We start from the raw sequence: 13,724 nt of genomic DNA, 5'->3' as shown, positions 1-13,724 counted from the left end.
AATGCCATGGATAGGCTAGGAATAAACAGAATGGAAGGGTAAGCACAAGCACAATCTATTTGGTTTTGACTTTCTAGTTACATGTGATAACTGTACTTTGAAATTCCAGAGAAAACAGATGGGAGGCTGGTTTAATATTTGGGAAATAAACATTCAAATTAATAGTGAATGGGAGATGGAGAGCGCATGGCTTTACCAAAAATAATGAAACAATAAGGATAGCACATTTTCTACTCTCTCAGTTGACAGTACATTTACCTTCCCAGCAGAAATGTGGAATCTAATAAAAGAACCCAGGTCCAAGCGAATGCAAACAACTGGCCTCTCTAGTTCAACAGTAACTACCTATAGTCAGGCCCTCTAAGGCAGTTTATCTGATTCTACAGTCTAACCTCCACTGTGGACTTTTTCCCCTATAGTGGCCCCTGCAGGTCATCCAACCACCCAGGAGGGGAGGAGCCTGAGACCGAATCATGACTACTTTCAACTACATCTGGTGGGAGGCCATGTCCTTTTGATGAGGCGGATGGGAATGTCGCCCTATACCCTACTATTTTTTTATTTTTACAATATTCTTCCCAGTCCTTTCCTTGCTTCTCTGTCCCAGACTGAGAAATTTAATGGATTGAAAGGGAACCCGGACGACTGAAGAATAGGACGGGTCTGGAGTGGTCTTTTCGAACAAGGGGTTTAAGGGAGAGGCAAGAGGGAACTCTGCCCGCCCAACTGCCCTTCCCAGGAGCGGATATGGCCCCCAAAGCCAGCGAGTCCCTCCGCCCTGGAAGACAAAGAAAGGCTCAGGGCCGAGTAGTGACGGGGTGGGTGGGGGCAGCGACTCGCGTGAGCTCGGGAACGTGAGAACGCAGCCCCCGCCCCTTTCTCCGCCCCTCCGAAAGGCGGGGCCCCAAGGCCACCCCCCACCCCCTCCCCAAAGGTTCCCCAGCGACGCGGGCACTGGGGTCCAGGCGCCCGCACACGCCCAGCCACTGCCGGCGACGGGTGGGCGCAGTAGGGGGAGGGGAGGGGCAAGGGGAGGAGCGGGCGGGCGAAGAAAGGGCGAGCGGTTGGGGGGCGGGGCCTGGGCGTGGGGGCGGGGTCGAGGAGTGGGGCGGGGCGGAGCCGGCCGAGTCCCGGGCTGCCTGAGACAGTCACTGCCCTGACGGCGGCGGCGGCGGTTGGCTGGTGGGGGTTGGGAGGAGCACGACCAAGGCTGCTGGGGCAGCTGGAACTGGCAGTTGCCGGGGGCCAACAGGCGAATCTGGACCGGAGAGCGAACCCCAGGCCGAGCGAGGGAGGCGGCTGCAGTTGGAGTACAAGGAGCGCTGGCGGTCGCGGGTTCTCAGAGGAGCAAGTGTCTGGGGCTTAGAGTCCGCCGGGGCGGCAACGGCCACGGCGGCGGCTGGGGCCGAGGTAACTGAGGGGCGGCAGCGGGAATAGAAGCGAGGCCCCTTCTCAGGTCGGAAGCTTGGGGGCTTTGGCTAGGCTCGAACCTGACTTACCCGCCCACCCTTTCTAGTCTCCAGCCCAGACCGACTTCTCCCCACGTTCCGCCGTGGGTCGGGGGGGCGGGAGCGGCGCGTGTTGTTAGGGGCGCAGAGCTGGACACCCAACAGGGAGGCGACCCCTCATCTGGGATTGGCAAGGACGTCGGGCACCCCCTCCCCCTTCAAAAGACACACCCCAAAATCTCGGGGCGGGGCGGGGTGTTTGGGGCGTTCCCAGCCTTCTGGAAGGGAAGACCTCAGCGTAGAAGCTGCACCTCAGTCCGTGTCTTCTCCGAGGTGGCCCCCCTGTGGCTCCTGGCTGCTCAAACCGAAGGTGGTTCCCGTCTCTGGGAATCCCGGAGTTCCTTTTGTCTATCAGCTGAAACTAGAGGCCGGAACTGTAGGCAAACACCAACCAGCCCTGGAGCACTCTACTCCTTATCCCTTTTCTGAGTGGGAAGAAATTCTCCCCAGCAGCCTTTTCTCCGGCCACAGTAGTAGATTCCAATCCTCATCCCAATCCAAAACGTTTATCTGTAGCGCAGAGGAAGGAAGAATTCACATTGTACTGGTCTTTAGATTTATGGTTTAAGATCATCCTCATCCTCCCCTCAGTTTTTTGTTTTGTTTTGTTGTTTGTTTTTAACCCACTCCCATCCAGCCACAACCCTGGTAATCATCCCCTAGGTTTTGCAAACTATCAACAAAGAAGTGTGACTAGTCGAGTAAACGGAGTCCTTGACTGGCTGGACTGTGCAGTTTAATAGAGCTTCCTTTAACTGGCGCTGTTCTACCAAGCTAGTCGGAAAGACCTTTTTGGCCAGAGTTAAGGATGTTACTGTGTGTGCATAAAGCCTTTTTTTTTTTTTTTCCTTTTTACACAGTTTTGTTTGTTTGTTTGTTTTAATCTAGGGTAACCTGATAAAAATGCAGCTCTTTGGGAAGCATAACCATAGAGGAAGTAGAATACAGAAAGGAAAATGTAATTTTGATTCTGGGGGCAATTGTCCAACTTTTTGAAAGTACCAAAGATGAAGCATATGGATTTTTTTTAAGTATATGGATTTTTGAGATTATTTTAACTGGCAAATTGTATCCTTTGTAAACTTTTAAGTAAACAAGCTCTTAACACACGATATTTTGCACTAAGATATTGTTGTTTTATTTTAGTTATTTGTGGAAATTGTTGATTGCCAGCTCTCTTGAACCTAGAAATCTGTGAACAGGTTCATTAAGAATCTACTCTCTTGAAAATGCAGTTTTTGAATGCTTTGGATTAAGAAGGTGGTAACAGTGGACTGTCATTTCTGCCACATAATCTGAAACAGTTCCCTCCCTGGCAATTGCCCAGATGCCTAAAACTGGTTAAGGTCTAGTACTTTGAGTGACTGTCCTTCAACAAGAAATATAGAACTACCAATCTACTGTATACATGTAACCTCTTTGATGGCATTTACTATAATAGACATCTTTTCTGCATCTAATTTTCAGATACAGAATTAACACTTCGAATTTGGAGAAGCATTTTGTACAATTTGAAAGATTGGGCATTCTCTTTAGTTTTCCAGATGTATTGTCTCATCTGCACACTTGAAACATCCACAATCACATAAACTCTAAGATATAACCATGGAGTTATGTGACCAATCAAGATTTAGGGAAAGTATTGCCACGCTTTGGAACCAGGCAATTTTCCACCAGTTCAACAGTTAAACTAATAGAATCTCTGCTGATAATCAAGAGTAAAGAGTCAAAGTCATGCACATTCTGTTGGCAAACGGCATCTATGGCTGTTGAGTTTTACTGTAACTCGTTACTGTATCATTCAAAGTCAACTTAATTTGCAAGTTATGTCCTAATGGATGTAAAGACCTGTGTTGATGTATCCAGGATCTAGCAAATGTTGAAGATAAGGAACCTATTATGACTAATCCTTGGGAAGAGAAAGTCTGCAAAATGGCTCAAACGAGTTTACTGCAGGGGAAGCAGTTTTACTGTAGGGAGTGGGTTTTCCACAAGCTTCAGCATTGCCTCCAGGAGAAAACTAACTGCTGCAATAGTGCTGTCAACACACCATCCCTTGTAATGAATTCTGGGAATAATGCTAGTGTTGTCTCTGGAAAAGGAGCTGCCTGGGGTGTGTTGTTGGTAGGAGGGCCTGGCAGTGGCAAGACAGCCCTATGTACTGAGCTGTTGTGGCCAAGTTCACCTGCAAGCTTGCAGAGAGGTTTACATCGCCAAGCTTTGGCCTTTCATTTCTGCAAAGCCCAAGACTCTGATACTTTGTGTGTTGGAGGGTTTATTAGAGGTCTAGTTGCCCAGATCTGCCGCAGTGGACTACTCCAAGGATATGAGGATAAGCTAAGGGATCCAGCAGTCCAAAGCCTCTTACAGCCTGGAGAATGTGAAAGGAACCCAGCTGAAGCGTTTAAAAGGTAACAGTAAGAATGCCCTGATGTTCTGGTTTCTAAGCAAAAATTAATGTTTTCTAGATTTTTTTTTGGTTTGTATTTTTGTCTGTTTTTAAAATTTTATGGGGTACCTGCACATTTGGGGATAATCTGTAGTTGTAAATACACATGTTTACTTTGAGTATTGAAGGAAACAAAATTTAAGCTTTGTGTTGCACAGGATATGGATTAAAAGTAATTTATTTTACTTTCTAATAACAGAATGTGAAGCACTGCAGGAACTTAATTTTTTTTTCAAATTTATGGCAATTGTTTATTTACTTTTCTAATGTTATCTAACTGGTAAGGGATATTTGTTCTTGTAGAGAAAACCACTTAGCTGCCTGGAAAAGAGGCTACAGTTTCAGGGAGGGTGAACTATATATGGCATTGAATTTAAAGGAACTCGCAGCATAGAATCTTTTTTGCTTATGGTATTCTTATTTCTCTAAGTGAGGCAAGTTCTTTTTGAAAGATCATTGGCCATTGAAAATCTGAAGAAAATCTGTGTTTTGGGATGTATTCCACTATCAAGTAAACAAAAACTTAAGTGGTGCTTTTAAATATGTGATATTTATAAAATAATGAAAATCTGGGGTAATTTTAGTACTTTTAGTGAGCAGTATGAAAAACAACTTTTTCCTAACCTCAAGTAAGCATTTTTCCATTGGTAAATTGGTTGGTCTAAGAAGAGAGCAAGTGAGCGAAGAAAACATGATTCCTTGAAAAGAATTTTTTGCATATCACCCCTCTGCTCATTGTAAAAGAAGTCGGCAGATTGTTATTTTTGTGCTTGCTATTGCCTCACTGCTGCTTGAATGACTCGTTTGCATACACTTTGATCCCTTCACAATAAATAGTTCTTAGCAGGCAGAAGTTTGTTCCCCAAAGCTGCAGGTATACGGTGTGGTAGAGATTAGCATACGTGTATGTATGTGTGACCCTATGTCTGTTTCTCTGTGTGTCTCTAGGAGTCATTTAAGCAGGATTTGAATTGTTATGAAAGGAGTGATGTTTGTTTTTATGATGTCCTCATTATCTAATGATATGGAATCTATTAATTTTAAGTGATATTGAAAATATTAATTATATAGCAAACATTATGTGTCACTGTTCTAAGTGATTTACAAATACTAAATTATTTTCATAGCAATCCTGTGAAATAGATACTATTATTATTCCCATTTCATGGATGAGGAAACCGAGGCACAGAAAGCCTAAGTAACTTATCCAAGGTTAAAGGCTAGTAAGTGGCAGAGCTGGGATTTGAAGTATGTGTATTTGAATACAGATTTGTAATCATAGAAATTCTTTGAAGGACTTGAAGGGGAGAGTGGATTAGAAGTTTGTGGAGGACAGGGGTATGTGTCACAGTTGTGATTTGAGTGTACGTTTCAGATTACCCATATAAATGATACAGTAGTAGTACAGAATTATCTTTATGTTTAGTGGTATGGAATTCAAACATGGGATGGGTATTAAAGTCACCCAAAGGGATGTGTCTTTGAGAGGTGTGATATTATTGCTGAGTTTTTAATGATAAAATGCAGTCCCAGTAAAACTCAGGACAGATCTATTACCTTTTGCTTTTAGCCACTAACATCAGGGTTAAAACTATTAGATCAGTTTTAAATAACAAAGTAAAATCTGTTAGGTGATATTGGTGCACACAGACATGAAAATACCAGGTTCAGTGGACGGTTTAAATAGGAATCAGGGATATCTTTAATATATATAAATCTCTACTTTTTAAGAGTGTAAAGTCTCTGTACATAACAGCTCTTTTCCTGTGACTTCCTACTTTTTGTGAAGATCCTATCACTAGTTGAAGACTGAATTTTCATTTTTATGATTCATTTCTTATAATTATTTGGATTTAACACTTAGGAAATCAGTTCCAAAGAACTTAGCTAACTAAGTTGAACTTAGTCCAACTAAAGTATGTAATTACACAGTTTATTTTCTTGGAATTTTATGTGTAAATTTCAAATGTCCTTAAATATTTAAAATCATGTCCAATGACTGTATATTTTGCTATATCCGATTTTGAGCAGACTTTTAGTATGGTATCATAAATTTTTTGAGAAAACGTCCTTCTACTGAGATGATACTCCTATTTTTTCCTCTATGTGTATTTTAGTTATTAACTAATTGAAGGGACATAAGAAGCAATTAGAGATATTTATAAAAACCACACCAGTCCCGATTTTCTGACTGACAGAAGTAACTAATCACTTTGTATTCCCAAATGATAATGGAAATATAGTCTTTCTATTTGGAACATTTTGGTGCTTTTAATTTCCTCCTGGATCTTTCAGAAACCTGGGTTACTTTCTTCATCATTAAAGTAATTAATCACTAAATAAATTAGGTAACTCTGGTATTGTAACAACTGTTTCTGATAATTCATAGAATGCATTTCCTCTAAGACTGTGAAGTTCTACTATAACCATAGTCAAATAAATGCAAATGTGAGAATACAAGTCATAGCTAAAGAGAAATATTTTTGCATAGTGTATGGCATTAGATGATCTAAGCCTTTACTTTTGGAACAGAGTCAAGATTTTATTTTAGGTTTATTGGTGATTGATTTGTTAAGAAAGTCCTTTAGAGAATTTTAATAGGAACCTATCTTATTTAGGCAGGGAGAAATGTAATTCAACAGGTAGGCAATCGTTGTTTTCAATAAATTATATTATTTTAAGGGAGACAGATCAAAGCTTATTATAACATGATAGGAGAGGAAATATAAGCAAAGTAAAATTTTTTTTCACTTTTGGGAAAAAACTCAAAACCAGTTTTATATTGTTACTTTTTTAACATCGAACACTTGGTAATATTGATGGTTTCATATATTCATGTGTGAAACAATTTAATAGTATATAATAATTGGAAAATTGATAAAAATATTACTTGGTCACAGATCCACAAAGTTGGGGAAATTGCAGAGAAGTGATTCAGTATCAAATGTGTTTTATACACTTCAGTTTACTTCCTAATTTTTTCCCTAGTATTTATCTTTAATGATACTAGATAGAATATGTAATACCACAAAAAATCTTACATGATTGCAGGTCTTACACCTGCGTGGTAACTTGTTAATTACTGGTCTTTTACTATATGATAATAAAAATAAGAGGAACATTATTTTAATCTAGTTAAATGTTGCTGCTTTCTTTCCATTCTCACAAGATATACTATCTTGATTTTTTGATTTAGTTGTCACAAGATCTCTTCTGACATTCATTCATTCTTAAGTCAAATATTTGAGAGTCTTTTGTGTTTTAAGCACAGTTCAGCTGGAGATATTTATTGAGAACCTTCTCTGTGTTAAGTAGAGTTCAGCTGGAGTTAAGTCAGTGAATAAAACAGACAAAATACCCTGCCTTCATGGAGCTCAAATTCTTAGAGTAATATTTATCCTATTTCTATAAAGAAGTAATATTTGGGGTAAATCCTTGTTATAGTGTTCATGCAACACGTGAATGTTTTAACACTAGTTGGAAGGAATTATATGATCTAAAGGGAATGATGAATGAAGACCCATTAATTTCTTTTTTTTTCCCTTTTTCATTTTTCTCTCTTAATTGGTTAAGTTACAAAGCTGTTGTTACTGTGTTTAGAATTTTTTTTCTCATTTCTGTTGATGGAACTAAGTCTATGACAATTACATTTTTACTTTAGAATTAGGGGCGGTTTCTTTCATTTTGCCTTTTCCCCTTCAGGCTCTTATTGCAAAACTTTGTGTATATTGTGTATTTTCTAGAGTTAGTGTTAGACTCTTCTGGTAGTCATAAACTGTAAACAAATACAATTATTTTTGACAGGCGTGTCAAGGTATCTAAGTTAGGGAATGTGAGAAAGAGAGTAGTAGTTTCAGATCTTGTGACTGGCTTAGAAACACAGCTGGACATGGTTATTTCATTCAACCAGAATCTCCTTTCTGAACCTTTCTCTCATGATCCTTAAACCCAAGGATGTTCTCGGAGATTTAGACAGATGTGGTAGTGGGAAATACAAATTTTTGTTTCTGGTAGATAACATTTTCTAGTTTTTATTTCTAGTTAACAATATGCAGGACCAGGTATGAGTTTTCTATGTGTGATATCAGTTTTTCCTTAGTAAAAAGACTTTGTTCTGTGTAATGTGTAAATGGAATAAATTGTGATGAAGAATTAGGATGACTGACTGAACTTTGAGAATTTAGCAAGAAAATGCTAAATGTTAGTAGCGAAATGCTTGTTAGAAAGAATTGGAAACTGGAAGACCAAACTGACATTTGTTTTTTTATGTCAGTTAGGAATCCTCAAATGGTTGAATCCTTTTTCCTCGTCTTTTTATTTCCTTCTCCTTGAACATATATCATTTTTCACTTGTATCTCTTTAGATTTTTAGCTTCTTTTCTGGCTATTTATGCATATCTCTTCTGTTATCTCCTCTATTAGGCATATGCTTCTTCATGACATTATTCATGACTGATTAATTTTTTATATTTACCATAGTGCTTTGAATAGCACTTTGCATATAGCAAGTGCTGATTATCATCTGAATGAGTGAATAATGCTCCTTACCTTTCTAGAATATGTTTGAACCTAATTGAAGGACTGCTGAAGTTCTTGCGTAAGAAAGGGAATTGAAATGTTATTTAGGTCAGTTTTCAATGCAGACCAGATTGATATAGTGATTATTAATTTACTAACCTGCTGTGTCTGCTCTTTAGCATGTATGAATATGGCATTAGTCCAGATAGTTTTAAGTGGCCAGATGTCTATCTTCTGTCTTAACTGGCTCCAAGTATTTTTGGCATACTCAACAAAGGGACTAAGAACAGAATGAGACTGGTATGTGTACTTCCCTCTTACCTTCAGTTTTGGGGTATTTTCAAGGAAAAATATTCCCTTTCCATTATCTGTCTTGTATAACTAATACTACTAATAATTTCTAACTGTCACTATCCATTCTTAGATGTTATCAGATTAAAAGATCTTCTAAAGTGTCTTTACTGTTCACTTTTTAAATAAAATAAATGGATTAATGTAATTTTCATAATCAAAATTCTTTATTCGTTATAGTCTAAGTCATTTTTCACTGAATTGTCTGTTTTTCCAATTTTTAACCATGTTATTCACTTTAAGATGGACTTCCATTCATTCAAGCCCTCCCTCTTTCCCTTCCTAAAACCTTTTCTTTCTACCCTTGATATGGGTACTTTCTCTTTTATATTCATATCTTAAGAGCTACTACCTTTGGTTCCCGTTCCTGGTACTCTTTATCATTTGCTGAACCATTCCACTACCTTTAATCACTTCTGCTATAATGACATAACATATTGCTCCATATTTTTACTGTTTAATTTTAGTTATATTTTTAGTTCTACTTGGCCATTCTTTGATTTACTTCTTAATAACTCAGAATTTCTTTTTAGACCAGAGAGAGTAAAGTTATATCCTACAAGTAGAATATTTTTTACCCAATTCAGGAAATTTCACACACACATCCAGATTTTTAGTTTTTCTTGAACAAACAAAAGGAAATTTGACAATATTAGGTTCTCATTCTTTAGAATCAGTTATTTGGTAGAGCTGAGTTAAGTGCTGTCTTTAGATGGGACCTACACACCAGTTCCCCCAACTCTGTTACTCTATTCCAAGACCACTTCATTTGTTTATATATCCAGCCTGGCTCCTACTGGCATTTTCAGACACGAACATGTTTTCTGTTCCTCTGGGAAAAAAAAAAAATGATTTTTTAAAAAATTTCCCATCAAATCTTCATACTTTGAATTTGTATATGCAAGTACTACTTCTATGACCTCATTTTTTAACTTACTGATGTTTGACTTCTATATATACATACCCACAGAAAGATATTTATGTAGTGTAGTTTTTGAACTCATTGCTCTCTCTATCTTAGCCTTAGATGATAAGTCCTAGAACTTTTTTCATTATCTGTAATTTCTTCCTTTCAAAATCCCCTGACTACATTGTTTGGTCACTCTCCCTCTAGGTTCTCTTTGAGTGTTTGTCCAACAAATCTTACGTAGTTCTTCTCTCTTTATACATGCTCCTTTAATAATTTTATTTACTTATGTGGCTACCAATGGTCATATCTAATATGATGGCAATGAAATCTACATCAATAGCCTTTATCCTCACTCTGATTAACATGTATCTTTTCACTAGAGTGTTCTTCACTAACCTTTCTGTCTTTTTCAAATCAGCATCTCTTTCAGCGTTTCTATTCATTGGCTCATTCATTTATTTCTGAAACAAATATTCTGCACCTGCTGGGTGCCAGAAATACACTCAGTGTCAGGGCTAGAGCCGTGAGCCAAACAGGACACTGGGTTAAGTGTGTGGGGGGGGTTGGGGGTGGGGGTGGGCGGGAATACACATTGGACAAATATTCACAAAAATAAATGTAAAAATGCAACTTTAGCAACTGCCAAGATGGAAGGATACAGGATGAAAGCATTTAATATGAAACTTGGTCATTATCTGGAATTCTGGGAAAATGGACTCTTAGTATCTAAGTTGTTTCTTAGTTCTTAACTTCCTAGACTTAAGTGTGGTCTTAAGGTCAATATTATCGGCATCTCTTGGAAGTTATTAGAAATGCAGAATCTCAGGTCTATTGAATCTGAATGTGCCTTTTAACCCATTTCCTAAGTGAATCCAATGCACGTTGAAATTTAAGAAGCACTGCCCTCAGTTTGTTTCTAGAGTTTTCTTTGATTATTTTCTATTAGTTTATTCTAAAGTATTTAATCATTTTCTTAGAATGTTTCTTGAATCTTTTATCCTCATCTAGAATATTATTCATTTACTCCTAGTTGATCTTTTTAATTTTAGCCTCTATATTCTAATTCATTTTGTTCATAGTTGGCTGATTAGCCTTAATAAAATAGTGCTTTCTTTAGGTCATTTCTCTGAGATTGTGATGATCTAACCTATATTGCAAATTCAAATTTCCCTGCTTACCTTTGTTAAAAGTTCTTGAAAATTTTATTCTATTCCATCTAAAGTAGGTATCCTGTTTCCAAAACTGCTCAGAGCACACAAGCTCATTTGTTGTTTCAAGAAACATTTTAAGTGTATAAGTCAGTGTTAATGTGGGTAAGAGATGTGAAAAGTAGGAATAGTCTTATTTTTCTCAGTGTCTAGTAAGAACTTCCCATATATACATATGGAGAGAGAGAGGGAGAGGGAGAGAGGGAGAGGATATGAACTTTCTGTTATGTATGTTGCAGATTTTTTGTTTTTGTTTTTGTTTTGTTTTTTGCTTCACCTTGTTTTTAGCATTTTTGATTTTTTTTTTTAAAGATTTTATTTATTTATTTGACAGAGATCACAAGTAGGTGGAGAGGCAGGCAGAGAAAGAGGAGGAAGCAGGCTCCCCACTGAGCAGAAAGCCCGATGCGGGGCTTGATCCCAGGATCCTGAGAACATGACCTAAGCCAAAGGCAGAGGCTTTAACCCACTGAGCCACCCAGGTGCCCCGAGCATTTTTGATTTTTTTTTTTTTTTTTAAAGATTTTATTTATTTGACAGAGAGAGAGAGAGAGAGAGAGAGATCACAAGTAGGCAGAGAGGCAGGGAGAGAGAGAGAGGGGAGGAAGCAGGCTCCCTGCTGAGCAGAGAGCCCGATGTGGGGCTCGATCCCAGGACCTGGGATCATGACCTGAGCTGAAGGCAGAGGCCTTAACCCACTGAGCCACCCAGGCGCCCCCATTTTGATGTTTTAAAAAAATTTTTATGAAATCAAATGTTTTCCATATGATAAAACGGTTTGATTTTATGAAATAAAATAAGTAAATACTTTTCTGCCCTTAAAAATACCTTTTAAGGGGCACCTGACTGGGTTGGTCAGTAGAGCAGGTGACTCTTGATCTCACAGTTGTGAGTTCAAGTCCCATGTAGGTTATGGAGCTTAACATTTAAAAAATGCACCTTTAAGTATATTCTGATTGATTGCTTATTTACTCTACATTGTTCTAGTTTTGTCTTTGACCATACTATACATAAATGTCTTAAATTATAAATCAATTTCTCTCTTTCATGTTATTCTAACCTGAGAAACACATTTTTTTTAATGGTATTTATTTACTTGAGAAAGAATGTGAGAGATAGCACGAATGGGGAAGAGAGGGAGAGGCAGGCTCCCTGCAAGCAGGGATCCGGATATGGGGCTTGATCCTAAGACCCCAGGATCATGACCTGACCTGAAGGCAGATGCTTATCTAACTGAGCTGCTCATGTGTCCCTCTAATCTCAGATATATTCTAATGTAATGTTGTTGGTTTTTTTTTTTTTTACTATATACATGCATAGTTAAATATAGTCATTGGAAGGGTGTCTGGGTGGCTCAGTGGGTTAAGTGTCTGCCTTCAACTCAGGTCATGATCTCAGGGTCCTGGGATCCAAGCCAGGCATCAGGCTCCTTGCTTAATGGGGAGTCTGCTTCTCCCTCTGATCCTTCTCCCCACTTGTGCTCACTTTCTGTCTCAACAAAAATCTTTTTTAAAAATAAAAAAATAATAAATATAGTCATTGATAATAAAATAGACTCTTAAGTGCTCATGTAATTGCTTAATTTAAAAAATAAGTATTAATTAAGAGAACTAATTATATCTTAATTGTTATCTGGAAAAAAATTTGGAGCTTTCCAGAAGCTGCTGACCTTTTACAATTATGACTCATGATTTGAATACATAAAAACTGTAATACATTGGGGTGCCTGGGTGGCTCAGTCGGTTAAGCATCTGCCTTCGGCTTAGGTCATGATCCCAGGGTCCTGGGATCCAGACCCAATTCATGCCACCTGCTCATTGGGGAGTCTGCTGCTTCCTTTCCCTCTGCCTGCCTCTCCCCATGCTTATGCTCATTCTCTATCAAACATATATAAAAATCTTTTTTTTTTTTTTAGATCTTATTTATTTATTTGACACACAGAGAGAGATCACAAGTAGGCAGAGAGGCAGGCAGAGAGAGAGGGGAAGCAGGCTCCCCACTGAGCAGAGAGCCCAATACAGGGCTCGATCCCAAGACCCTGAGACCATGACCTGAGCCGAAGGCAGAGGCCCAACCTTCTGAGCCACCCAGGCACCCCCAAATAAATAAAAATCTTAAAAAGAAAATAAATTGTTATAGATTGAAGTATTTGTTTTTGATCTTCATCTTTCTGTGTATTCTTGGGGTTTGCCATGATATTGCAGTTCCTTCTACTAGAGAAGTATGCTTCTCTGCCTTTTTCCATTTGGCTCAACCATGTGATTTGCTTTGACCAGTGGGATGTCAGTAGACATGATCCAAACAAGCTTAAAGTGAGCATGAGTAGTTGGGCTTATCCTCTTTGCTTCTACTATGACCGTGAGAAGGACCTGTTGTGGCAAGCTTCTCAGTTCAAAGAGGATGAGAAAGGTATGGAACCAGTAATATACCACTATTGTAAAAATAACTAATGATAAAAAAGCTAAGGAAATAATATTTCAAATAGGAAATCCATAATTTTCATCAAAAATTTAGAAATCATAGATTCCTCAATTTCATTCATCCCCTACATTTAATTCATTAACTACTTTTGTTTTAATTCAAGTAAAATAAATATCTTCACTTCTGCAGCCCCATTTCTGCTACTCCAATTATTTCTTGTGTAGATTCCTGCACTGGCCTCCCAACATGGTCTTCCTGTTGCTATCTCTATTCATCTCGCTTATCTTCACAAAGCACTTAGAGTATCAGATCATATTACTTACCTGCTTAAAATCTTCCAATGCCTTCTCACTCACTAC

General features: G+C 38.5%; 1 protein-coding gene across 3 annotated transcripts in view; it reads left to right on the top strand.

Moving 5' to 3' along the window:
• The first annotated feature begins 1,120 nt into the window (after positions 1-1,120).
• Positions 1,121-13,724, top strand: part of ANKRD50 (ankyrin repeat domain containing 50) — a 34,938-nt gene continuing 22,334 nt past the window's right edge. Inside the window, exons 1-2 of one of the 3 annotated variants that reach the window (XM_047718386.1) lie at positions 1,121-1,410; positions 2,976-3,919. In XM_047718386.1, the coding sequence (XP_047574342.1) occupies positions 3,408-3,919 (512 nt within the window). In that variant the 5' untranslated portion in view covers positions 1,121-1,410; positions 2,976-3,407. Of the gene's footprint in view, positions 1,411-1,440; positions 2,849-2,975; positions 3,920-13,724 lie in introns of those variants that run through there. The other 2 variants (XM_047718387.1, XM_047718388.1) reach the window with 2 other exon arrangements.

This window comes from Lutra lutra, chromosome 2, assembly GCF_902655055.1.
Source record: "Lutra lutra chromosome 2, mLutLut1.2, whole genome shotgun sequence".
Taxonomy (NCBI): Eukaryota; Metazoa; Chordata; class Mammalia; order Carnivora; family Mustelidae; genus Lutra; species Lutra lutra.
Note: the sequence above shows the minus strand (reverse complement) of the source record. Positions and strands in the feature narration are given on the sequence as shown.